This window comes from Anser cygnoides, chromosome 14 (assembly GCF_040182565.1).
Source record: "Anser cygnoides isolate HZ-2024a breed goose chromosome 14, Taihu_goose_T2T_genome, whole genome shotgun sequence".
In the NCBI taxonomy this organism is placed as follows: domain Eukaryota; kingdom Metazoa; phylum Chordata; class Aves; order Anseriformes; family Anatidae; genus Anser; species Anser cygnoides.
Genome location: NC_089886.1, coordinates 14191832 through 14219497, shown reverse-complemented (window position 1 = coordinate 14219497; position 27666 = coordinate 14191832). Strand labels below are relative to the sequence as shown.

The 27666-nt window shown below is 47.6% G+C and overlaps 2 protein-coding genes across 8 annotated transcripts in view; both read left to right on the top strand.

The window, feature by feature from the left end:
- RANBP17 (RAN binding protein 17) overlaps positions 1–16286 on the top strand; it is a 159250-nt gene extending 142964 nt beyond the window's left edge. For 6 of the 7 annotated variants that reach the window (XM_048064754.2, XM_048064755.2, XM_066977084.1 and 3 more), the window contains 3 exons: positions 8917–9015; positions 12785–12912; positions 15890–16286. In XM_048064754.2, coding sequence (XP_047920711.2) covers positions 8917–9015; positions 12785–12912; positions 15890–15986 — 324 coding nt within the window. In that variant the 3' untranslated portion in view covers positions 15987–16286. Of the gene's footprint in view, positions 1–8916; positions 9016–12663; positions 12913–15889 lie in introns of those variants that run through there. The other variant, XM_066977082.1, reaches the window with a different exon arrangement.
- An 8062-nt stretch (positions 16287–24348) lies between these two features.
- Positions 24349–27238, top strand: TLX3 (T cell leukemia homeobox 3). The gene is made up of 3 exons (XM_067005593.1): positions 24349–25041; positions 25275–25518; positions 26236–27238. The coding sequence occupies exons 1-3, from the start codon at positions 24630–24632 to the stop codon at positions 26444–26446; spliced, it is 867 nt and encodes a 288-aa protein (XP_066861694.1). The 5' UTR covers positions 24349–24629; the 3' UTR covers positions 26447–27238.
- Positions 27239–27666: the final 428 nt, after the last annotated feature.

The following is a 27666-nucleotide window of genomic DNA, read 5'->3' as shown; positions in this document are numbered from 1 at the left end:
TTGTTGTGAAAGATGATATTCACTAAGAAGTGTTGGTGACTATTCAAGACACAGTAGCAATATGCTTATTACCATCTTTATCATCTGTCTTTTATGTTTATTCGCAACAGCTTTGGTTACAGTTCAGTTCTCCAGGATAACGAAAACACTTTTAATTGTTCCACAGTAGAAATTAGGATCGGTTTATGAACAATTTGAAAACAGAAAAGGCTTGAAGTGTGTTAGGCAATCGGTAATTAATACTGTGATTAGCCTTTTCAAGTTCTGTGCAATTAGGCTGCTCAAATTGAGCAGGTCATGTTGCTTTATGGAGGGTCTTTGAATAATGGTTAGAGCCACGCTTGTGGGTTTCTTAAAACCCAGTTGCCTTCATGGTGTGGTTTAAAAGGCCAGGCTGCCTCCCTGTCCCTGCTGATTATATCCATATCTGTGCTAAACTAAGGTAAATATGGGTAAAATGATTACCCTGGTTCTAATTTTCTCTGTACTACTGGTTACTGTTGCTGTGTGGGGGACGCCTCCAGGTCTGCTGCTGGCAGACGTCCACACAGTTTGAGCCCATACTTGATCTGCCTGCAAATCCCAGCTGCCTTGTGGCAAGCAACATCAGGGCTCTTGTAAAAGATGTGCACGCCGTGGCGCTGCTGCAAGGCCAGGTGGATTACGTGAGAGATGCCCGGCGGGACTTGGCTTGCAGGTGAGTGCGAGCTTCATCGCGGGTTAACGGCTGCTCCTCGGCGCGTGGGGTTTGTGTCCCCAGGGGCTGCGATGGGCACACTTCCCCACAGCATCAGCATGCTCAGATGCAGGGATTAATGCATGCCCAGTGCGAGATACCTTCAAGTTCCTTGGAAGAAGGATTTGGAGATGATCTCGTGCTCTGCCTTTTCTTCCATATGCAGCTTTTTACAGATCCAGAATGTTTCTGTAGTTAAGTTTGAGGTTAGCTTCAAATTGGTTTTAGACTAATAATTCTGTTTTTCCAGTACTAGCATTTTCTGATCTTATCTTCCCTCCCCAGCTGACTGGCATTTTGGTAGGTCTTCCTGTAATAGAGATTTCAGAAACCTCATCATCCTGCAGGTAAAGATCCCAATTCCTATGCTGAAATGCTGCTGCAACATGGAAAATGCCCTGCTGCTTTTGTGCACCGTCAGCATTCAGTGTAAAGGAACCCACCAGTGAATTGTTCAGAAGCTCAGTCGTACAGGACTGAAGGGTGACAGCAGCTCATGTTTGAGGAATTTAACTAATGTACACACCGTAAGCCCTACTAGTAGTTGAGAGGAAGACTAGAAGATGTAGATGTAGGACCATTTGCATTCCTAAAGAGAGAGACTCGCTGGAAGGCATTGGTGTAGGTGAAACTGCTGTTCTCTCCTCCCAAGAGGATTAAATAATCTGTAATGAGTCATTTTTTCAGAGGTGCTGGTAGTGGACACGGACTTCTTCCTTTGTCACCTCTCAGACGAGTACTGGCTGAACAAGAAGGGAGAGGCTCTTACCCTGAGGGCTGGAAAGGGACGCTAAGGGTGATCTTCTGAGATGAGACTGTTTCACAAAGATCTGGACCTAGCTTCCTCTTTATTGATAAAAGCAGAGAGATGAATGTGTATTATTTTTTTACAAGGATTTTAAAGAGCTCAGCCATTACACCAAACCAACCTGAAGTTTAAATTGCAAAGTTGACAAGTTGTACATTCCAAAAGCCCTAATTAATCACAGTTCTTTTGTCTCTAAAAACAGCTGCAGTGCTACATATTCATGGCTACTTGTTCAGAAATAGCTGAATCTTAAATAAACAGCTCAGGTTAATTTAGAATGACCACTATAGTATCTAACTAAAAATCTATGAATACTGCCACCTAAGAATGCAGAATAAGAGTTGATGCTACAATCATAAGTTATTCCAGCCTGAGGTAGAATAATTTTCTGTCTATCAGGGAGCACAGATGGATAGGCAGAAAGAAGCTGTGCAGATACATGAGTTTGTAAACATCTGTCAGCTGCACCAGATATCCAAATACAAAATCTAGCACTTCAGGCAGCATATGAGTATGTGACATTCAACAGAGGGTTTACATGAAATTCAGCACAGACAGAAGCAAGTCAGCATACCCTGGAAGGTAATAATTAATGAAACGTATCCCCTCCTCCCTGCAGAAAGAGGAGGTATTTCATTCATCAGGCGTCTTCTGTGTTGCCGCAGTTAACTGTTCTGCTTCCAGTGCGAGATGTAGCCACCCCTGGGCTAGGCAAATCTGCTCTGTCACACGAGACTCACTGCTTTACTGTCAGTGAGGCTGTAACAGTCAGCTGGCATCTCTTTTTCACCCCTGATGGATGCCAGCTCACCCAGCAGCAGGGTCTCCCTTAGGATACAGGGACCTGCTTCTGATAGGTGAGAATGGCCCCCGTACCGTAGATCTTCACATAAACAGATGCAACTGGAAAAGAACATGGTCTGTCATGTTACAATATGTCCTCAAATTAGTGGGAAGGGTTTAAAATTTCTGTTTGAAAACCAGTGAGTATAGGACCAAGTGTTTCACCGTGACCAGCTTGTGTGCAGGATGCAGCTGCTGCCCATGCTCCAGCTCTGCGGTGGTTACCTCCTAGCGTAGCGCAGGCAGCTGCTTTGTCATCCTGTCGACTGCTTGAAAGGCACGTCACTACCGACTAAAGGTAGGAAATGCTGAAAGTAAGCCTTAGTTTTGAAAAGTCTACTTTGCTCTATTGGTCTACGTTATTGTGCCAGTTTCATTTTAGCAGTGAAGAAATAGAAAGCTGCTTGCAGTGGCTCTGGTATAGCAAATTTATTGGGCGTGTTGCAGGTGCTTGTCATTAGCCTTAAGCTATCATCCTAAATGTTTCTTTCTGAGTATGTGCTTATGTTTCTTTTTCAGATACAAAGTCAGGTTTGACATAAGTTAGTACAATCTTATTGTATGATTATTTCTTCTGGCTCATGATTTGGACCTACTTCAAGTGAGCACTCCCATACTTGCAACCCTTTGGCCAGTTCTAAAGACATACTCAGGGAAATGACAAGCTCCATGCTCTGTAACCGTTCCTTTTTTCACATCTATTACCATCTTTTCCATCCCTTCTGAATGTTGGTTTAAAAAAAAAAAAAAAAAAGACCCTCCCAGCACAACATAACATCTAAGTGGTACGAATAGCCTGTGAAAGATACAGACACTTACACTGTATTTCAGTCCACCAGCTGCACATATATACTAGTTTTCGGGATGCAGTGTGTCACACAAATGTCCTGCCCTGATGTTTTCAACCATTTATACCCTACCTTTTGCCATTTAAAAAAAAAAAAAAGTCCAGAACCAATTGAACTATTCCAAATTGAGATATAAGATTGGGTCCTGCACAATCTTATTCTTAGACTTAATATTTCCTGAAAGCTTCTTGAAGCTTCTGTTGTTGAATCATGAAATTTTAGTTATTAATGTTTAATTTAGTTATACATATATATATAGGAAGTATGTATAAATAGGGTAGAATACCATATTCTGTGAATAGAAATCTGGGGGAATGTTGCCTGTATAAGCTGAAAGAAAAGCTTGGTCTGAGGGTAGCCTAAAAGGCTCAGAGTACAAAAGCTGTTGCAAGGAGTACAGTGGTTGCACCAGCCTGGGTTCATGGTTTGTCTGGATTTTCTGTCTGCTGCCCTCTTTCCTCTCTCTCTCTTTCCATAAGTCCTCCCTTCTTCCTATACTTGAAAAAAAAAATAGCCACAGAACAGGAGAAAGTTGTGGGGTGTCCAGAAAGCACGATGCTGGGGCCGCATCCTGTGGCAGGCCAGTGGTCCTGACAGTAGCACGCGTGTATGCCCATGACAGCCTTTGTCGCATCTGCTACATGTAAGCAACTTACTTAAAGATCTTTGTTGATCTAATGTCATTTCACAAAGTAATCATGACAAGGCACGTGCTTCTTAAACTCCTACATATTTGAAATTCCAGCCAACTTGCTATTTCTGACAATTTAAAAGTTTTTTAGTTCAGAAATAATGGACTGGTTCTTACTTTCATGATAAATACAAGGTTTAGTTTTCTTACATCCACTGGAAATTTTAGCTTGAACAAAGGCTGAACATCAAAAATATCAGTCTGAAAGTTAGGTTTTCTAGTAAAATAAATATTTTAAAACAACAGATTAAAATTTAAGGTATTTAATAATCTTGGAGCATTTAAATCTTCCTAGTATTATTAGTAAATGATGATCCGTTTATTGATATAGAAAGAATTGATGTTGAAAGAACTGAGAACTCTAAAGGACATTTAAATTAATAATCACAGCTCCTAAACTAAGAGCAGACTGCCTGAAGCTAGAGACATAATCCTACCAAGTTTTGTATGCTAAACAACGAAAACCTGAATCTTCTTCAGATCTGAGTGGAAAAAACATGTTCTTAGCAGCCAAGGGTCTGGTTAAAAGCTGTGTATGTTTTTAGACTGTTCTAAATCTTTTGTCAAGGATTACATGCTGCTGTCTCTGGTGTTAACATAATGTTCTTTATGTTAAAAATGTGATTAGCTGCAGCAGAATAAAATATTCATCCCGACATATGGGAGAGAGAAATGAGTTATGGGACCTGCTATGATGCAAGTTCCACACTATTGATAACATGAAGCAGCAAAAAAAAAAAAAAAACAAAAAAACTTTTTAATGGAAAGGCAGTTTCTTTTCCAGGTTCTTTAGAAAAAGTTTTCAGAATAAGCGGTGTCTTGAGCAACATTTTCCTCCACCACCCAAGAAAGAAAGAGGCTCTGAAGGAAAAGAGGCTCTGAAGAATTAATTTATTGGAAGAACGGTTCTTTACTCTTGCCTCTTCTGTCAATAGTTTCTTTTGTATGGAACAAATGTGTCAGGAGAAACATTATTGAACCAGATAAAGTGATGCCTTATGTTTAAGATAAGAGAACAGAGGCAAGGTTGCCAATTTGAACTAAGTAGAAAATAGATTATCTGCTCCCACACCCCCTGCCTTTTTAGTGCCTCTTTCCCCACCTTGAGAGCTTGTTTTCTGCTGGAGTCAGCATGCTGCATCGAGCCTGCCCCGCACCTGCCGGGGCAGGATCTGAGAAGTCATTTTCCTTTCAGTTTCAGCCAGTAAGGTATTTTCCACCTAGGATAATACCCTACCTAGGGCTGATAAACTGGGCTCTTGCTTGGTTTTGCCATCGAACTGCTTTGTGATCTCCAATCAGCCAACACTTCCGTAAAATGCAGTGGTAACACCGATGTATCTCACTGGCCCACTTTGAAGCTGACTAACGTCCAAAAAATGCTCAGCAGTTCTCAAAAGAACTGAAATAAGAATGCAAACAGCACTGCCACTGCTGGGCACTTGCTCACGTAACTGATCTGGCTGCCGGCCGGGGACCGAGCAGGGCAGCTCTGGGCAGTGCTGCTGGCCTGGGAACTGCCTTCACCTCCTCGTTTTTGTTTTATTGGGCAAGCTTTCATCTTCGTAACATTGTGGTTATTATTTCTGTGTGGTTTGCATCATAAATGCAAATACATGTAAACGTGCATCAGCAAATAAAATACAAAGAGGGAGGCACATTATTTCAGAGGCTCCTTCAGAAGGCCCAAGAGTTTCAGTTTTTGTAATCCAAACAACACAGAGGAACAACAAAAATGGACATACAGATAGAGCTGTGTGTCAGATATCTAGAAATTTTCCTGCGTGGGTTGACCTGTTTCTCCTGATGACTCAAGATAGCAGGAACAGAGCCAAATAATGATTATGTGAGGTCTGAAGGAGGACACTGAGGATGTCACTTGTCAACACAGGAAGAGGCTGTTCTCTGTTATGTGAAAAAGGTTGAGAGCTAGGGGTGGGACAATTAGTGAAATTCAGTGAAAGCCTGGTACTTCTACCTGAGAGAGAGTTAGTCTGGTACATCATCAATAAATGTGCTGTCTGCTGAGGCAAAGTTTCTTTATAAGGTACCGCAAGCCTCGTCTAGACTAGCTCTGTTGTCTTGCAGATGAATTTGTGCGGGCTGCATCACTTAGACTTAAGTTTTTTACAGCAGGGGCAATCTACTGCTTGTTCACAGGCACAGTCTCTTTTGGCGTGTGTCAGCAGTACTGTAAAGTGAAGGATCTGGAATGCAAACAGCTTGCTGTAGGCTCATGCAGAAATAGCACAGGAAACCAAACCTATGCAGTAAAACAAAGCACCAGCAATCGTTGTGATGGAGAAACGTGGAAAACAGGAAAAGGAAGTTTAAGGCTGTTACCTGGATTTTGGTGCCCTTCGTCGTGGAGGAATTAGGCACAGTAATTGCTGATCGGGTTGTGCTCTAATGCACTCCTGACAGCCTCAGACAGAGGTCTGGATATGATAGATTGGATTGCCTCAATTTTATGCTTGCATCTCCTCATGCTGACCTGTACACCTAATGGATTTGTTTCACCCTTGCTAGAAGACGTCTGCAGAGGCGATACAATCGAACTGCAAATTGTCCACCTCCGAAAGTAGTAAACTTACATCACTTCAAGAAGGGCATTAATCTGCCCTGGAGAGCTCATGGGCAGGTGCTACGGCCTTGTTTGTGTTAGTGAGGCGGTACCACTCGTCCCAGAAGTTCCTTTAAACAGAGATAACTTGGTGTGGAGCACATCAGCAGTGGCAGTGTGGTGACTGTGGCTGGTTGAGGCGGCAGGTTGACCCCCATGGGACCAGCCATCCTTGTGCCCAGGCACGAGGCCTAGCTGACTGGAATGCCGCGGAGCTCCCTACACTGCTTCTGATTTCTGAAAGGGTTCTCTCACTAATCCTGAGAAGTGAAACTAAAAATGTTCCACGGTGGGATTGTGTCAGAGGAAAAGCTTGGAGCTGGGAGGGAAGTTTTTGCTGTTCTCCTGGTTGGCCAGTACTAAGGCACACCTTTGGTAGTTACCATTATGCAGATTGCTTTGTGCTGGATTTGTTCTTACGTGTTGTAACATTCATCCCATTCCATGCTTATTTCCATGGTGTCTCTTCTGCTTATGCATAGAGACAAATGTTTCCTTGGTGAATCTGGGTGCACAGTGGTCTCTCTTCCTTACATAGGCCAAAAACTTTCCCAGGACATTCACTTTGCAGTTCATTTTAAATTTCGTAGCAATTCTGGGCTAGAGACCCAAAAGACACCTAAGCTGTTTGGTGATGCTGGAGTTTGAAGAAATGGCACTTCTCCCTCTGGGTCACTTGTGAACTTGTTCACTGAACATGCCCTTTTTAGATTAAGCATCACACTGAAAGTCTTTGCACATGCATTTTTATAAGAAACACAGATACGTCAGTCTTGGTGCTCTGACTGAATTACAGCCTGGGGGATTTTGTTTCAATACTTAAAAAACGCTTCTGTCCTAACAGCTGGCTCTGGTGCCACGGAGGAAAATCTGGAGGTGAATGAATTATAAGGAGTTGTAATTATTGTTCATGTCTGGATGGTAAGCACCTATTGATGCCTGCATGGAGACATTTGAATTGTTTGCATTAGTTGCAAAGAGCTGGTTTTGTTCTATGAGTAATGGAAAATATTTTGCCTGATCTATAGACTGTGGAGTCAGGAGAAAAATCAGCCTTTCCCACGCCAGACTGTATGTTCCTAACTTGAAAGCTCAAATAATTTGTGGATATCTCTGTTGCAGGTGATTTGTAGTGCTAGGATTCATCTTTTTCATTTAGTGAAACATGCTGTTTGACTTAGCCTTGGTCAGTTATTACAGGCTAGTTTGCAGTGTGGCAGCTCTCTGGAGACCCTGCTCATAGCTACTCATTGGCCTAGAAGAAAGGATTTAATGATTTTCTACTAACTCTCTGTTTGGTTTTAGGGTGTAGATATTTTATAAATGTGAGTCAAACTATTTACTGGTGACATTTTACAAATTTTCACTCTGTTTAATCTCTGAGTAATGTTTTTAGGTTCGTATATGTTATGGCCCTTGGCATTTCGGACTAACGTATCTCCAGGATGTCTTTGAGGATTTTATCTTTAAATGGATTCTATAGTAACTTTGTAATTTATTTTTACAAAAGTTGTGCAAATCCCTAAAATAATTCCTACCCTTCCTAGCTATGCACACTGGCAGTAAAGATGCAGAGCAATACCAGCAGAGGCCTCCGAGGGAGAATACCCCGTGTGGTGGTAGCTGAGGGCTCTGGTTACAGCCAGCCAGCAAGCAAACCAATTATTTGTCTTCTGCTTGTGTGCCAAAAGAACTTAAATGTACGAGTTGATAGGTCGCCGTGCTTTATAAAGTTGATCAAGTGGCTTTATCCCGACTGCAGAGCTCCATAAATTAAGTCACAGAAGTATGTCCAAATTAAGTCACAGAAACGTCCAAAATCACAGGCTGGATTTGTAACTTCTGTGGAAGTGGCATAGAGATTTACAGACTCCTTGCTGTAATAAGGATTGCCTTCATCACAACAGGGATTCCCTTTAAATACCTTGCAGTATTGTACAAGAAGGAAGATGGACGTGATAAAAACAGAATCTTTAATAGCACCTAGAAATTAATGCACGACTACTAGAGATTACTGGTCACGTATGTATTACTGTCCCAGAAGTCATGTGACAAAGCAGCAGATCGCTGTAGTAAAGTCCAAGTCTGTACCTTGAATTAACACAACTCTAAGTCTTAATTCCTGTTCGTTTTGACTGCTCTAACTACAACTTCGGAGCTGAGCTTTGACATTTGTTTTCTGTAAGTTTCTTCACTTGGTAGTTTTGGTCATGGAAATAAGTGTTTGGAGGAATGATTTCTGTGATACCATTGCTTATCTATGAAATTTCAGCACAGTTATTAAAGGTTTCATGTATTTTTCCCTCTCACCAAGTTACACGATATAGCAACAGTATCCATACTCACGTAAACTGACTTTTCTTTCAGATGATGTCAATCCTAATGAACACCATCATTTTTGAAGACTGCAGAAACCAATGGTCTGTGTCAAGACCACTGCTCGGGCTTATACTTCTCAATGAGAAAGTGAGTATTTAAGGAATTCTACCAGGTTTGCTCTTCATGTGCCCAAGTAGTTGAAATCATTATTTCATGTAAAACAAAGTTGCCCATTGCCCTTTCAAATTCCCCATCTCTTTCCTTGGGATCCAGCTTACACTAGTAACAGAAAGTAGAAATCAGTTCATCTGCTGTACAGGTATTTTACAGATTTGTTCACAGAAGCTGAGTGGCTTAATTAGGATGAGAAAATCCTCTCAAACTTCACCCCAACTTTTACACCCAACCTTATATCATGCAAATATAGAGAACATTTTTTAATAGATTTTACATCTTTGCTGTTTCAGAATTAAGCAGAAATAATAGGCAAGCACATTTGGCTTTTAGATAGAAATTTGAAACAAGAACGCTGTGGAAATCACATCAGAAAAATAGCTTCCTAGAAAAAGAGTTAACCAATTTCTTTTTCTGAAAGGTTTCACAGGAACAACTAGCTTTGAGGGTATTATCTGAGCTCTTACACTTAAGTACCAGCATTGATTGCAATTTGGATTATGTTCATCTGCGGCAGATTCTGTAAACCAGGAAATACTCTGCAATTTGCCCTTTCAATAAAATCTGAAACTATGAATTTGGATATACCCATCATGTTTCCCTTGTGGCTTAATAGAGACAATATTGTCTGAAATGGAAACCATCTGAGTAAATGAATGCGAGTTGATCTAAATGTGTGCATTTTTTGTATAGCAAGGCATTGTTTCTGAAGATATTGACCTGTTGTATTCTCCATAGTTCAGAGCTAGCTCTAACTTTATTCTGAATTGCTTTATCTCTTGGGCAGTCACAAGCCTCAGTGTATTACTGCTTTGGAGAATGAATTGTCTATACAATAAGAGGGTGCTGGAAAAAAATAAGACACTAAGATTAGCAGCAACCGCATACATTAAAATTCAAACTGAAATCCCAGCTATGGAAGGAAACTAATAGAAGAAGAAAATATATCAAGAAGAGAAGCGCTGTCTCATCATTCACCTGTGCTGAAGGATCCAATTTTAGCCATATCCAATAGCACTGTCATTCATCTTCTTGGTGTGTTATTGTGATTTAAATCCGAGCTCTATAAGAGAGAGCAGTTCTTTTAAAATGATTGAGAGGGAATAAGGGCAAATTCAGTGTTTAGGAAAACTTTATGACATCACAATATTATACTTTACAGATGGAAGCAATATTTCCTACTTTGGAAGGAAAACTAATCATTTTCTATCTGCTCTGAGTCACTGCATCATTATAAAAGTGGGAAATAAGTAGTTTTGTGCATTCCCAATCTTGTTCAAGACGACACTTTTGTTTATATAATGCTTCTGATTTATAGTGTTTAAGTATTAGCCTGACTACATATTAATTATGTGTTTTTTGATGTTAGCTGCTTCAGTATAAGAAGAAATTAAATATTTCACTTGAAGATAAAACCATGGAGCTGTAAATCATAAGAAATAAATTTGTGACTGGCGGAATATTCTTCTTTCTGAAATTAGACTAGTTCTAATGATTATGTGTTTTGCTTAGCAGACATGGATATGTACAAGCACCTTTACTTATGAACAAGTCTTGCATTTCTTTTGGAAGGGTGGAGAACGGGAAATATAATTTACAATATTTGTATTGCCCATTTTGCATCAAGCATATTATTTTGTGTTCAGAAAAGAGGAGGTAATGTACTTATATATGGCTGTAACAGTCGTCTTTCCTTGGCTCATTTCAGTACACTGCTGGTTTATTTATTGAAAATAGATTCCTTTATTTCAGGTAGGGTCTCTGTCTCTACAGTTCCTGAGATAGCAAGCACACATTAACCACGTTTTACTGCTTGTTCTCTTCTACTTTTGTTTTAATGATATCTTCTTTGCCAATAATTCATCTCAAAGGGAAGGAAGCAGGTTTACTTAGGGACTCAAAAAAATTGGGATTCATGCCTGCTTGTCCCAGTAGGCTTAGTTATGCCAAAAAGGGAATTTTGCTTAGAGTCCACCCTAAAACAACGCTAAATCTTTTGAGACAGCATCAGCTTAGTATGAAATGGGATGGTTGCTGGTGGCTCCTGACATCATTCCCATACTGAAGTGCAGCAGCAAGTTTAATTTAAATCCTAGTGGGAAGGAATTGGCAGGGAGAGCCCTTTATATCTTGATAACGTAGCAACTGTGTCATCTCCTTGCTGTTGTCCCTCAGCCAGAGAAGACAACCACAGGCATTTGAGTGTATGGGCAAAAGTGATGTTATTGCAGAGAAGCCCTAGAAACCCCAGTGCTCGGAGCAGCTCCGTAGTGTTGGAGCAGTGAGGCCATGGGAGGGTCCTACGGGGGAGGCTGCAATCACTGATGTTAGGCAAAGGTCTAATTCCTTGCTGTTAGCTGAGGGTGCTGGCAATGTTGTGGGGCTGACTGAAGGCGTTCTTGGAACACCTCTGTTCTAAAAACGACTTGTGGGCACCAGAGAAGATCTCAGGGTTGTGGCCTTCTCTAAATTGAACTCTGTGTTTGTCACCTTGAGACAAGGCTTCGGGGAACGTGTTTGTTGCAGGCAGATATTTCATCTTTTACACCAGCTCCCGTGTGATTTTAAAATTTGAGTTTCTAAGTAGTTTGGGACCCAGCTATTTGATCTGCTGCTGCCTTCACTTGCAGTGCTGCTGTAGTGGCCAACAGAGATGTGTAACATGGGATGTTTCTGGTTTGAAAGGAACTGGATTGAGGGCAGGTAATTTGCCAAGCAGACATTAAAGGGATTTGTACTTCTGTAATCCCGTTGAGTTGTCAGGGGCTTGGAGTTAGTGTTACAGTTTTACTACCTTGTCTTTTGTTATCCCATGTTTTTTTCATGTGTACAGGAAAGCTGCATTTTTGATGGAAAACTTGGTTTAACTTGAGAGTTGTTTAACATGTTTTACAAAGATCCAGTTCCTTCCGCCTCTTGAATGATTAGGCGTGGAAGAGGTACTGTAAAACAGGGTAGAGTACCGGCAATATCCTTCTCGACTGCAGTATCAGACTGCTGTGAATCTCTGCCAGATACTTGGGCACAGGTTCATCAGAATGGTTCCTTCTCCTCTGAATAAATGCCTGTATCAGTGTTCATACCATGGATGTGCTTATGCCCAAGGCCATAAAACTTTGAGTGACATAGCCAATATAATAAAAAATAAACAGGGTTATATGATTTCCTTGGCTATAGTAGTAGGGTAGCTGATAACCCTGGAGGTCCCCTCCTATTCCATATTTCTAGACTAAACCAAAATTTGTCCTAAGGTGGTAAAAAGTTCTATTTTAACTAGTCTGTAGATCTGCCAGAATATAATGGGAATAGTAATATAGAAAATGATACAGATTACCTAGCTTCTAAAGAAGCAAAGATGATTCTGTCTCATCACAGCACTAAAGTGGATTAGATCCCACAGTGAGGTGCACAAATTTGCACCATTCTAAAAAAGCCTTAAAAAGTAGTCAGAGAACATGTATGTCACCTCTCTTAGGTGGCTTTGTGTGTTGGAACCTTTGTGTGTTGGACCCACAGCCACTGTTGATGTGGCCCATCACTGAACTTTAGTCATGACAGAGGATTGAAGCTGGTGCAGTTCAGGAAGGCAGCATCTGAAACCCAATTCTTGCTGTTTGCCAGGCTCCTATCACAGAGGGCAACATGTGAAGCATTTGTTCCAGAATGCTCCAGGCGTAGGTGAGTAACTCCAATTTCAAATTTCCAAATCACATTTCTAATGTTTTCTGTTTTGTTATCATAGTACTTCAGTGAGCTAAGGGCAACCTTGATAAACAGCCAGCCTGACAGCAAACGAGAAGTCCTTGACCAGTGCTTCAGGAACCTCATGGAAGGAGTCGAGCAAAACCTTTTGGTAAAGAACAGAGACAGGTAAGTTCATAACATATAAGCCGCTGAAAAATATAAAAAGACAAATGGAAACTGGAAAAAGTTACAATATAAGGAAGTATTCCAGATAGCCGTGAACCGCATCTCCTTTTGAAAGAAGGATCGTACCCTATCAAAGGACTCATCCCTAGACTTAACAGTTAGAGTCTGAACATTTGATAATTATGTATATTCTTGGTCCAAAATGTATTTCTGGATTTCATCCCAAAGTCACATTTTGCCGGGCTGCAGCTGCTGCTTTTTTCACTTGGGCAAAACTGCCTCATTTCAGCAGGTAAGCCTCAGAGCTCCCCTTCTCCAACCCTAAATCCCTCTGACAAAACATTTGCTTCAGTCTTCAGTGGTTCTGCTGTCCTGACATAGCTTTTTATTGCTGGTGCTGGGGTTAAACAGCTGTTTGTGAAATGACAGAATAAGAAGGGGACACTTACACATTGTAGATAAACATGGCAAGGATTTTTTTTAATATGAATCAAATTCACCCGATTTTGCCCTCATTTGAAAAACAGAATGGAAGCTTCACAAAAGAAGCAGTGAGTCTGTCAGCATTTAATGTGCATGCTAGCTTTTTGTTACCAGCTAGCTCTTCTCTCATATTCCATGTGCATTATAAAACCAAAACAAACCTTGAAAGTAGAGAGAGGCAATCAAAGCCCAGACTGTCGGGCTTCCTGGAAAGCCTGAAACAAACTGGAAAATGTGTTGAAGAGAAAAGAAGACAAAAACCTTTTGGTGACACTTTTCCTATGACTTCTTCTCTATTTTTCGTTGTAAAAATTGTCGATTTTTTTAAATTCTTGTATAGTTTTGCCTTAGTTGTGGTCATCTTTATTTTGTTTCGTTTTCCTGTTGAATTCCAGTAGTAAAATAAGTTCTTTAAGGCTTGACTGTGGATGGTAGTCAGAGAAAGAGGGATTTGGAAGTGAACCCAGAAAAGTACAGATCGCATCCTTGTCAACGATAAATTTGGCAGACTCTGTGTGTGACTTCTTATGTATTATGGACCAGGAGAAAAAATGGCAAAAAGACAGAAACCGCAAGGAAGGAGAAGAATGCCTGTTAGAACAAATTAAATCCAAGCTGATAGTGGTGGGCTGTAGGACATAGTCTGACCTCGCAGCTGTAAATTCCAGGGAGATTCATTTGACTGAAAAGTCCTTCCGGATTAAAAAGAAAAAAAAGAGAAACTGAGTAAAACTTGCTTTTAGAACTAGGTAGTTTCTTAGTTGAATAACTATTTATATTTATTGAAGGCAGGAACTCCTTAAGATAACATTGTTTTCTGAGAAAAGCAGACTTTGATGTGCAGTTTCTCTGAGCTGCCGTATTCCCAGAACAACAGCCGTTAAGGACAGAAGGGGGATCACTGGATGTTCTAGTCGAGGCTGAGGGAAGGAGTATGATGGAGAGGAGGCTGAGGTCCCCTGTTGTCACCTCCAGGCAGGCACCTGGGGGTGTTGGACAGCGCTGGGGATCCAGCTCTCCCCTGTGCTCCCCCTGTTCAGGGAACGGACAGAGGCTGCTGGCAGATACTAGATTTGGCAAACCTTAGATTGGAATATACATAGATTTAATACAGATTTTCATCTCTAAGCTCGTTGGAGTGTTCTCAGGCAGCGGCGCTGAAGCTCTCAGGGAGCTTTTGTGGAAGTGCAGGCAGGGAGGGACGGGTGCAGGTGTGAGGGGGTTAGGGATAATTTGGTCGAACGAGCAGCTCGTCTGTCTCAGTAGCATCCGCCTGTCTAACTTAGGAAGACTTTTAAGCCATCACTTCCCTAACAAGCAGCATGAGTTAATACGATGGCTTTTCTGTTTTCAGCCCGTGATTTGTAATCCTTTTCAGAGTTCTGCTGGGGAACAGGAGGCTTCTTTTAACTGTGATTGTTTAAATTTGAGCAGAAATCAATTTCCATTAGTAAGGAAATAAACTCAAAAGTAAAAAATTATGAATAGAATAAAGAATGAACTCATAATTGCATCCTGTATTTCCACACACAGTGAGCCCCCGTTTACCACACTGCTGCTACACATACCCATGAAGTACAGTACAGTGGAGGCAAGCAGGAAGGGAAGGGTTATTACCCCAGTCCTGCAAAGAGAGCTTTCCTGAGATCCCATCAGTTCTGCAAGCACCTGTCTGCACAGCTCTTCACAGGAAGGAGCCCTAAGGAGCTGTTCTTTGGGAAACTTTATTAGCTTCACTATAATGAGCCAGCAACGTCTAACACAATCAAAGCAAAGAGCACTGAGGCAACAAACAAAAGAACACCTAAAGATCCTAAATGCAGGGTGCAATGTACTTTTCTGGCATTTTAAATATTTTTTTATTTTTAAAATGTGTACACAGTATGTGATAAATGGCAATCAAATGCTTCATTTCAGGTAAAGATAGCCCAGGGAAGTAGATCAGATTTGGGCCGTCATAAAAGCTGAGTCAGAATTCTCCTTGTCTCATGTCTGATGCCACTGGACAGGTTTCCCATCCAACACATGCCAGTAGAGAACTATTGGGAAATACTTTTGTGAATCATTCTGTGCCAGATAGGTGATGGTACCACATTTCACAGAGACTGGTTGTACTCAGACTTTGAGGGGGGAAAGTAGGTCTGAGATAGCCTGGACTTGATCACCCTCTGGACACGTCCCAGAGAGCCCTTTGCTGGAGGCTGGGAGAGAGGGGACATGTTCCGAGTCACATGAGAGGAAAAGGTTTCTCGATGCGTTTGTTTCCCAGCTGACTTCTGAAATGAGTTTATAACGCTTTCCGTATATGCCAAGAAGTTCATTATTATTTTATACAACTGTTTTTTGAGGGCACCTGGTGATTTTGTTTCTGCATTTTCCTTTGTTCTTTTTTCAGTTAAATTTAGATTTTAGTTATTCTTTTTACCAATTATTGAAACCAATACCTCAGTATCAGGTCTCATTTAACGAAATGTTTGGGTTGTCTTTTTCCCAGGTTCACTCAGAATATGTCAGTCTTTCGAAGAGACATGGCTGAAGCTCTGCGCAGCGAAGGGGCCTCAGATCCTGGCAGTTTGGACATGATGAGTTGACATCGACTTAGGAAACCAGAGCACTGGCTAATAAAACTACTTTGAAAGTTTTGAGACTCTGTTATATTGTTAGATTTTGTCCCTTATGAAAACTATTTTTTTAAGATAACTTCTGCCTTTTTATATCTCTGGCATAAACATAAGGATTTGTGATAGTGAAAACAATGTAAAATCAGCCTTAGCTTTTGAACATTTTCAGCCTTTCTTACCAATAAATATTATCTTGTTCTTTTATCTTTACAAAATGGTGTAGAAACAGTACTTAACCAAAGAACAAAATAAATATGCGTTCCTTCTGAACTTGCATTAGTTAATGATTCTCAGTTCTGCATATAGTATTAAATAACATCTCTTACCGATAAAAAACCCTGAGCTCATTCTGACTGAGCTCATACTTGTTGGAAAATGAGTTGAAAACCAGTGCAAATTTTATATGACATCTTTTTGAAATAATAAAATTGCTATTTTTCTACAAAATGTTATACATTTCTTTTCAACACAGGAGGTTTATGACAACATGGATAACAATGTGGAAGAAGAGTAAAAATGATCATTTTAGGCTATGAATATGACAAGGAAATTAAGCATGTTGCACATAATAAAAAATGTGCAACGTAATGGTTGATGGAGCAACCATTAATGAAATACCGATAGTTGTTTGAATTTTACAAGTACAAATTTTCCAGGTCCTTGGAAATGGAGAGGGGGAAAAAATGCAAAATGTTATGACACTGTTTAAAAGGGATTTAATTCATCCACCGCTACAAAAAAGCAAGCAGATAGTTACAGAGACTTATCACCCATATTTAAATGGCTTGTGGCACAATGAAGATGAACACATGCATCTAAACCAGCAAATTCAGCAAATTTATCTTCACCTGTCAGAGAACATAAAGAGTTCAGTGTGCACCAAAACAAAATCCCTCCTCCAGTCTGAAGCTCACGTGTAAGCTCGCCACGCTGATTTTCTGTGGAACAATTAATGTCATTATTCTGTGGCGGGTACGAGGCACTGTGTGGGCTGATGAAATACACAAATGAATTGAAGCAAAATCTAACAAAAATTAGAACTATTTAAGCAGTAAGTCAATTAGTTCATAATGTACAAATGCTATTATGTGCAATTAGAAGCTATCGGTATTGGGTTGGGTTTTTCTTCTTTTTATGTAAATAATTGATCTCATGTGCTTTTCACGCTTGCTTACATTGTTGTATTTAGGAGCATTTCACCATTGTTTAGATCAGAATATGATTTTTTTATTGTGGCCATCAGGGAGCAAAAGTTCATACCAATATTTCCTATAGATTTTTGCATTTTTTTCTTTGCAACTCTTATTTTTCTGCACATGTTTAAACTGCAGGAACTGGATCTGAAAGGAAGTCATTTTGTTAAGCAGCTTTTTGTTTTCATTTAAGCTTAGCTGGAGAAATTATTTAATGTGCAGCCAAAGGGTCTGATTTCCAGGAGTGCTGTGTACCTGAGAAAAGAATCGATGGAGTTAGTAAAGAGCCGTGTTTTTTTTGGTATTGCTAAGTGCCAAGGTTTGAAAACTTCACACTAAGTGGGTGATCATTATCAACACCTGAAACAAATAGGAATTAGTACAGCTGTTCACCTTCCATTTCAGTCCTTGAAGGAAACTAGAATCATTGCTCCTAAGTCAAATTTTACAAGCTGCAGTACTTGTGAACTGGTTCACGCTCACGTGTGCGCATGTGCATGTGAATGTGTGTGTGTGGGGAGCGGGATTTGGGGAAAGGTCTCTCCATTTTACCTTGCAAATGGTTGCAGGGCTCAGTGCTGAGCTGTGCTGCTGCCTCTCTGGCAGGTTTGCTATACGCACCCTTCCATAACCTTACAACTCAAAATTGGCATTAAAAGGCTCGGTTGAAAGCTAATGGGTTCTGTGATTCCGGTTTTCCTTGTCATAGGGTGGAAATAAATATCGGTTGCATACAAGCTGCTTGTGCTCACAAAGCAGTCAGTTTGCTGGTTAAATTAGCTGCTCTGCTGAAAGCCGAAGTTTGGCATACTGAAAAGGAGAGCACCGTGTGCCCTCGTAACTTGGCACTCAGACTTTAGGGCTTGCTTTAATATAAGGCTACTGACTCCCTGGAGCGCTGGAGTGCGTTTTTGAAACTTCCCTTCTAACGCATCCCTTGTTACAACTTACAAGTAAGATCTAAAGAACACCTTATAAACTGGGCAAACGATGCGTGTATTTGAACAGCGTTCCAACCTTGGTTAACAATTGACAACAAACTTATTTAGAGTAGCTGGCCATATAAATACTCTTGCTTTTAGGTTGAAAATGTATAGCGTAGCAAATAATGTATTTTATGACTACAGATTCTTTGTCGAGAGTCTTTAGTGTCAGCCTTTAAAAGGGTACTGACAAAGTGGGTACAGCACAGAATTTCCTCATATGTTTACAAAGGATGTGTAATTCCTTTTTGGTTTGTGTGCGTTTTTTTTTTTTCTTTTTTTAACACATAATTGCCTTAAGAGGTTTGGATTTTTTTTCTTTAAAAAAAAAGTGGAAAAAATGGAATGGGAAAACAAAAATCAGAAAGGAAGACTGTACTTGGCCCCGAGTGTTTTCCTCTCCAGAGCCCGATGTGAGTCTGTCTGGTTATGCAAACCAATTGGGGCTGCAAAATAGTTCTGATTCTCCCCCAGCTGTGTTCTCTGCTGTCCCAGCGAGAGGCACCAACAAACAAATCTCAGGTAAGCAACCGTCCTCCTGAGAGGGGAGAATAAAGCAGCCCCTAGAGCAGCCTCACTCTGCTTGCACAGGCAAAGGCAGCTTTCTAAGGAAAACACAAAGTTTTAATATCTTGTCCTGCTTGCATAAGGAGGCTTTGAAGAAACTCAGCTGTGAGTATATGCACACTTTATAAAATAATTCCTTGGACTTGTTAATGTTTTATTGTAGTATGAGTTTATGATGACAGCAAACCTTTCAAACTGTAGAGGGATAACATGCTTCCTTGCTGTATTAAAAAATAATGTTAGTGTAGATTTTATGTACCATAGTTTAGATTGCTGTTAAGAGCGCTTCTTTGACAACATTCTTTTTGAGGCTTACAGAAAGCGCAATAAAATATGTAAGTTACATTTCTACAAACAAAAGCCATAACATAAGTTATTTATAAGTGTGAGATCCAAACAGTATCACGATAAATAAACCTTAATGGATACCTGCGGCATCCATCCTAATGTAATTTGCCCAACAAAAGTCATATTTAGTAGAAAAATCTGGCAGCAACCGCATGTTGGTATATAAAATAAGAAGAGGAGAAGGAAGGCACCGGCTGCTCTCCGGGTTTATGCAGCAAGCACCCGCACCTCCACGCAGCCCCTTCGCGATGCGTGCGGGGGACCCGACGGCTGCCTCTTGCAGGGTTTGCCCTGTTACCGGGACGTTCCCCTCAGCTCCGCCACAGCCTGAGGTTGTCAGAGGTGGCTGAAAGAAACGGCCCCGTCTGCCCGGCGTCCCCCTGCCGCTCTCCTTCCAGCCCCGGCTCCTTCTCTTGCGCTCTCCCCACGTAACCGAGTGTCACGCTTTTGTGTGGAGCGATGCATGGATTTTGAACCAAAACAAAGTTCAGGCTTTTCTAATAAGACCCGTAAGGCTACCAACTGGATAAAAACGCACTCTGTGAAACGTGACTTGAAGCCACTAAGGTACGTTCGGTGTCTGAGGCTGCAAGCCACCTCTACCTGTTTGCTCTGAGTAGCATTTAACCCTTCCGACCCCTCCGCAGGGACGCACAGGGTTTATTTACCTCCCTGCTCTGCGTTTTGGGGGCTGGTGCCTCACGGTGAGCACAGACCCCGGCTCACACAGCCTGTGCTGGTGGGGGGCTCGGCCCCCGCTGTGCCAGGAGAGGTGCGGGAAGGTTAAAGGGGGGCAGAGCTGGGTGGCGACCTCTCCACGGGCTCTGCCTGGAAGGGACGCACGGGCACAGCCTGGCAGGGCCCGCAGGAGCAGGCCTGAGGGACAGGACAGCGGCAGGGGACAGCTGAGAGCTGTGAGCTGCTCAGGTGGGGGCTGCTTCCCAGCCGCCCGTCCTCCTTCCCCTGCCCGCGCCCGCTCCAGCCTCACCCTGCCGGCCTGCGAGGCCACTGCCTCAGGGGAGGCCTGGCAAAAGCCTCTGCAGAGTGTACATAAGTAGTGACAGGTGTTATGTGTTCAAGAACACGTTTGGGGGTTACACAAGTGATTTTATTTATTAGTAAGTCTCACCCCATTATCTCCATATAGAACAGGCTGTAGAGAGCCGGCCCGGCCTTGCCTGCTACCGGTGCCAGGCGCTGCAGCAGAAACCTCTCCGCACTCACCGCTGCTTCCAGGCCCTGTGTGGGGAGAGACAAAACCCGAAGCAGCATCAGGGGCTGCTTTTGGGGTGTTGTGTCCCCGCCTGCAGCTGGCTGTGATGCGAGGTCCTGTGAGCTGGAACGGGAGCTGCCCTGCAGCGGCTGAATTCCTGCATTAAAGCACGGCCTCGGGGTAACAGAGGGTGATAGGTGAGAGGAGACGCTGCCCTGAGCATCCTTTAAAGGAGGAGGATTTATTTGTAGCAGTGAGACCGCCAGAGAGGCGGCACGAAGACGCTGCTGAAGACCGGTGCTAAGTCAGAGGCGTGAGCACGCAACCTTCACAACACCTCTTTCTTTCTACCTTGTTTCAGACTCGAGCAGGGCCTTGGTGAGGGTCGTGCAGCCACTGCCAGCCCAGGCCCTGGCAGCAGGAGCCTTTGGAGCGGGGGCGGGAGGCAGGGACGGGGCAGGAGGCGCTGGACGTGCAGGATCACAGCTGGACGGGGCAGGAGGGGGGGCTGCATCGCTCGTACATCCACCTGCGTGACACAGGTGGGCTGTACAGCCTCTTCAGGGCTCGGGGTGGATGTTTTCCCCAGCTCTGGGGTCGCTTCTCTTCTCCAGCCGGCTGCAGCAGCACTGCTCAAGCCCGGCCGGGCCTCCCGGCCTCAGGTCTCCTGCGCGAGCATCGATCTCGCTGCGGCCCTGCGCTCCCGCTCCGTAGGAACTGCGCAGCAATGTGCCATCAATTAACGGCCCATTATTATAAAACGCTGCCTCCTGGTTTTAAAAGGTTGGAGGAGTCCCGCAGTGGTTTCTCTTGGTCTCATTCCCAGAGATCTGTCCCTCTCACCTTAGAAACAAAATGCCTCGTTTTAAAAATAATTAATGGTAAATATGATTTAAAAAAAAAAAAGTGTAATGGATCATTTGGCCCACGCTAAATTTTGTCAATAAACATTTAACCAAGGCTACTTAGGAACAGAGCTGTGTGGAGGAATACTGCCTTGGGGTGCAGATGGATTTAAAGCCAGGGGCTGCCCTGGGTCCCCCCAGAGCCACCCATGGGTGGTCTCAGGGTGGCGGCAGGACCAGGGGGTGGGTGGGGATGCTCGAGCTGGCAGCGCCAGCCTCCTTCTGACAGGGATTTCGTTTTCGCTGGCACTGGATATGTCCAGGAGAGGGGACCATCCCCATCTTGCCTCTGCTTTCCAGGAATTGCTGCTTCTTTCTGCCGTGGCCCATGGGGTGCAGGAGCACACGTGGGCAGCACGGCTGGGGCTGCTGCCAGCAAACCTGCCCCAAACGCAGGAACCGAAATGTCTGGGGCCGCAATGGAAGAGGGGAGCAGGAGCTGACTTGTTTAAAAGGCGTTTGGGACTGGGGCAGTGCCTATTTCATCACGGTTTTATTCTCCCAGCCTACAGGAAGCTCCTTGCAGATGGACGGTGGCATCAGCTGCTGCCTGGCACGTGGCAGGGCCTGCGAGGATGCCCTCTCTGATCTGAGCCCACGGACGTGGCAGGGGCTGAGGGGTTCACATGCACCCCACAACTGAACCCAGTCCCCCCGGGCTGTCACACATCCCCCTCCGCACCCCACAGCCACGGGGCCGGGCACAGCTCTGGGTTTCAGGGCAGGCAAGGGGGTTTCTGCTTGGCCGCCCCCAGATCCTCCTGCTGGCAGACTCCGGGAGCTGGGGAGCCGGTTGGTTATTCCTCTTGCGTGCGATTATTTTCCTCTGTCCCCTTCGATTTCCTCCTCTCCCCGGTGCCTCTGCAGGTGGCACAGCACAGCTCCCCAGGGTGCAGCTCCCCAGGGTGCAGCACCCCAGGGCGCAGCTCCCCAGGGCGCAGCTCCCCAGGCCCCCTCCGCCGGCCCCGGCGGTGCTTTGGCAGGGCGCAGCGCGACTTTTCCCGGGACGGAAACCTTGGCAGCCTACCGCGGGTGCCCGCTGCCTGCCCCCGGCCCGGCTCCGGCTCCCGACGGCCCCCAGCAGCCCCCGCCGGGGTCCCGGGGCCGGCCGCGGAGCCGCAGCGCTGCGCGGGGGCTGCGCGCCCCCGGCCCGCGGAGGGGCGAGGGAGAGGAGGCGGCAGCGGGGGAGCCGCATTTAAGGATACCATACGTCCCGGGTTATTAATTATAAAACGTAATTAAAGTAAAACTGCAGAACGTCAACATATTAAATTTAAAAGCTAATATTAAAATAGAGTTAATATTTAATAAGGTAGCCGAGCGTTACAAAGCTCTACTCTATATTTAACTGTGTAAAACCGGGAGAGTTTTCCCAAAGAAAAATGTATTGTTTAGCTGATTATCAAAGACTCTGTGATATATTATCCATTTCACAAAAATAATATAGATATCTTTTTAAATATAGTAATAAAAACATACTAGCGCCTTTTAAATATACTATTACTTACCACCCCTTTTCATATTGTACTATCACAGACACTTTGGAATTGGTTTAAAAGCACATCATTCATTATTCAAAGCTCATCTTTGCATATTATTCCAGCTCAAGTCTGCCAGGCTCCCTGTGAAATCGTTCACAAAATTGATAACAGCAGACACACATGCAATAAAAAGATAGCCTTGGGCAGCCAGAGTTCCCATTATGCAGATCAAGCTGCAATTTTCTCTAACAAAGCCTGCCCTGATTCAGGACCGGGTGTCACTTTATTTATTTATTTACCCTCCCCCGGGTTGCTTTTATTTTTGTCGCCCCCCCCCTCCCACTCCCCGTGTCCCCCCCCCTCCCCGCCGCCCCCCGCCCGCAGCCCGGCTCTCCCCGTCGGCGCTGCCCGGCCGGAGGGGGGGTCCCCGCGGGCTGCCCCCCGCCGCCCCCCGGCCCCGCACCATCTTGCCGGGCTCGGGGAAATCCGATTAGCGCCGCTCCGGGGCCGGGGGGGAGCCGCGGCGGCCGCTGCGGGCGGCACCGAGCGGGGACGGCCCCGTCGGGCTGCCCGCGGCCGGGGGTGGCACCGGGCGGCCCCGGGGGACGGGAGGGGACGAGGGGGGGGCGGCCGGTAACGGCGGAGCTGAAGGACCGCGGGGCACGGGGAGTCTCCCCCCCGACGGCCGCGGGCAGCGCCGCGCTCCGTGGGCAAGAGGCGGCGGCTCCGGGGCTCGGCTTCAGCCGGGGCCGGGGGGGACACGAGGGAGCCCCCATAGGCCCCTATAACCCCGCCATAGCCCCCTACAGCCCCCCATAGCCCTATAAGCCGTAGTCCCCCATAGCCCTCCATAGCTCCCCGTAACCCCCCCGGGCCGTCGGGGCGGGGGCTGGGGGCCGGGGGCCGCCCGCGCTCGGCGCTGCCGTAGGAATTGTTGGGCGCGTTGGGGTAATTGAATCCCGGGCTGTACAAACTAATAAACTGCCGCCTTGTCACCGCTCCTGCGAGCACGGGATCGCCCTACCAGGTGCTGATCAAATACCATTACATTCTATTAAAAGGAAAATTCTATTCCCTGTTTTCATTTCCCTTTATAAGAGGGGAACTAAGTAAATGCGGCTGAGCGTTATTTAATTTTTAACGCCTTTAGTCCAATTTGGACGTCAGGGAGCGTCTGCAAACTCGCTTAGCGGCCGCCTCCCGCTCCGCCGCCGCCAATTAACCGGGGCCGGGGCCGCTCCGGGAGCCCCCCCAAAAAACCCCAGACCCGCTCCCCGGCTCCCCGCTGCCGTCGGGGCGGGCGCCGGGGCTCGATCGCCGCCGTTGGGTGCCGCGGGGCCGGGCAGGGCCGGGCGGGGCCGGGCGGAGCCGGGCGGGGCCGGGCGGGGCCGGGCCCGACGGGGCGGCCGGGGGGACCGGAGGGGTCCGGGGGGTTCCGGGGGGGCTCCGCGCCCCGCGCTCCCCCCGCGGGCGCGCCCCGACGGCGGCGCCGCCCCCCCGCCCCGCCCCGCGCGCGCCCATTGTCCTCCCGCCCCGAGTGACGTCACCGCGGGTCCGGCGGTTCGGGGCGGGGGGGGGGGGCTCTCCCCCGGTGGCGGGGCGGCGGGAGCCAATGGGAGCGCAGAGGCCGGGCGGCGGCGGCCAATGGCGGCGGCGGGGGCGCACGCGGCGCGGGGCGCGCGGCGGCCCCGCGGAGATGCCGGGCGGGCTGGCGGGGCGGCGCGCGCTCCGCAAAGTTCCCGCGCGGCGCTCGCCGGGGCCGGCCGGGCCCGCGGTGCCGAGCGGTGCCGAGCGGTGCCGGGCCGTGCCGGGCCGTCCCGGGCCGTGCCGGGCTGTCCCGGGCCGTGCCGCGCCGCGCCGCGCCGGGCGGTGCCAGCGGCTCCTTTATAGCGGGCGCGGGCGGCGGCGGGGCGGCGCGGGAGGATGGAGCCGGCGGCGGGCGCGCAGCCCCAGCCGCAGCCGCAGCACGAGCCCATCAGCTTCGGCATCGACCAGATCCTGAGCGGCGCCGAGCCGGACGCCGCTCCCCCGCCGCCGCCGCCGCCCCCCCGGGGCCCCGACGGCGCGGCCTTCCTGGGCGGGCGCGGCGGAGCGCCCTACCCGGCGCTGCCCGCGCCCTTCCCCGCCATCGCGGCGCCCTTCGAGGACTCGGGCTCGTACGGCGTCAACCTGAGCCTGGCCCCGGGAGGCGTGATCCGGGTGCCGGCGCACAGGCCCATCCCCGGGGCCGTGCCGCCGCCCATCCCCAGCGCCATCCCCGCCGTGCCCGGCCTGGGCGGCCTCAACTTCCCGTGGATGGAGAGCAGCCGCCGCTTCGTCAAGGACCGCTTCACGGGTAAGGCGGCGCCGGGCCGCGGCTAACGGGAAAAAAAAAAAAAAAAGAAGAAAAAAAAAAAACGAAAAATCCAAAAAAATTTAAAAACCGTAAAAAATACCGGTGGCGGCGGGGGAAAGGAGCGGGCGGCGGCGCGGCCCCGGCCCCCCCGGCACGGAGCCGCCGTCGGGGGGCGGCGGGCGCGGGGCCGCCGTCGGGCCGGGGCCGACCCCTGTTGCTTCCCCCCCGGGCAGCGGCGGCGGCGCTGACGCCGTTCACGGTGACGCGGCGGATCGGGCACCCCTACCAGAACCGGACCCCGCCGAAGCGCAAGAAGCCGCGCACGTCCTTCTCCCGGGTGCAGATCTGCGAGCTGGAGAAGCGCTTCCACCGCCAGAAGTACCTGGCGTCGGCCGAGCGCGCCGCCCTCGCCAAGTCCCTCAAGATGACGGACGCCCAGGTGAAGACCTGGTTCCAGAACCGGCGCACCAAGTGGCGGTGAGTCCCGCGCCCCCGGGGCCGCCCCGTCCGCGCCCGGCACCGCCCGGAGCCCCGGGAGCGCCGCTGCCGCCCTGCCCCGGGCCGGCGGCCGAGGGGCCGGGCCGGGAGCCGGGGGCTCGGCGGCGGGCTGCCGTCCCTCCTTCCCTTGGTTCTCCGTAGTTATTTTGGGTTGGGTTGGGTTTTTTTGTTCGGTTTGGTTTGGGATTTTTGGGGGTTTGGTTTGGGATTCTTTTTTCTTTATTTTTTTGGTTTGGGTTGGGTTGTGGTTTTTTTTGTTCGTTTGGTTTGGTTTTTCTTTTCGGTTTGTGTTTGTTTTATTATTATTATTATTATTGTTATTATTTTCGTTTTTATTTTTACATAGTGTTCTATTCGGAAAGAATGAAAAAAATGGGGGAAGGGAATTATTGGGAAAATTCGCGGGAATTATTGGAAAAATCGGGGGAATTATTGGGAAAACGAGGGGTTGCTCGGATAGACGGGGGGTTGTCCGGCAAACGGCTGATTCCGAAAAGGGGAGATATTCCGCAAAATAATGGGGGGGGCTCGCCGCAGCTCGGGGGGCTCCGCCGCCCGCAGCGCCTCCGCCGGGGCTGCCCCGCTGCCGGTGCCCGTCCCGGTGCCCGTCCCGGTGGTCCCGGTGGTCCCGGTCCCTGTCCCCGCGGTGCCGGTGCCCGTCCCCGGGGCGGCCGGGCTGAACGTGTCCCCTGGCAGGCGGCAGACGGCGGAGGAGCGGGAGGCCGAGCGGCAGCAGGCGAGCCGGCTGATGCTGCAGCTGCAGCACGACGCCTTCCAGAAGTCCCTGAACGAGTCGATCCAGCCCGACCCGCTGTGCCTGCACAACTCGTCGCTGTTCGCCCTGCAGAACCTGCAGCCCTGGGAGGAGGAGAGCGCCAAGATCCCCCCGGTCACCTCCCTCGTCTGAGCCCCGGCCACCGCCGGGCACGCAGCGGACTCGGCCCCGCTCCCGGTCCCGGCACGAGCAGGGGGGGAGAGGCGGCGGCGAGCGGAGCCCCCGGGACCGGGACCGGCCCCGGGACCAGCACCAGGACCGGGCCCCCCGCGCCGCTTCCCCGGGGCCAAGGCAGCGGCAGCGGGGCCCCGCGCTCCGCTTGTATCTTCGTGTCGATGTTCCACTAGGAGGGGAGATATGTCACTTTTTGTAAGAAGTGTTAATAATTTAATTTATTTATGCATCGAGATTTTGGGCACTATTAATATGGAATTATATAAAACCTCGATTATTTATATCGAAATCCGGACATAGGGATTTTGTGTTGGCTTTGGAACAAAAGGCTATTTTTTTTTTCCCGTTCTGAGGATAGTCTAAAGAAAAAAAAAACGCACCTACCTATCACTTAGCGGAGGGGACTAAGTGGAGCCGGTGATGACTCATTAGCTTAGGAAACCCTATTAAGCTGAAAAGCGGTAGCTTCCATCTGTCCCAGGTGAAGTTAATGTCAGCTGTAATTTATTCACCGTAGTAATAAGGGCTCCTTTCAGGCGACACACACACTTTATTTCGTCCTCACCTTCTCCTGCCGACGAGCTTAGCGCACCGAAACAGCACCCGCACCCTCTCCTTTCGCCACCGACTCTAGAGAAAGCGCCTTATGTTTCATAATAAAGAAGATTTGGGGTTGACACAGACCATGTATAATACTTTGTACTTGCCGAGACGTGTAAATAAACGTTTTCTTTAAAAACGCCTCTCCGCTCCCTGCGTGCCTCGGGGCGCCGCCGCCGCACCGGGACCGGGACGGGGACCGGGACGGGGACCGGGGCCGAGCCGGGCCGGAGGCGGCTGGAAACGGCGGGGCCCAGCCGGAGGTGAGCGGGCGGCGGAGCGGGGACGGCACCGGGGTGGTACCGGGAGGGCACCGGGACCGGCACCGGCGGCTCCGGGCGGTGCCGGCGGCTTCGGGAGCCGCTGCCGCGACCCCGCCGCCGGCCCGGGGGGCTGCGGCCGTCGCCTTTCGTTTGCCGCTTTATTTTGTATTTCCGTTATTTGGTATCGAAGGCCGGGCCGCTGCGGGGCTGCGGGGCCGGCCGGGGGCGGCGGGCGGCGGAGCGGGGCCGGGCGCCGCGAACGGGGCCGCCGGGGGTCGCCCGCTCCTGGGCTGGCCCCGACCCCCGGCAAGGGGC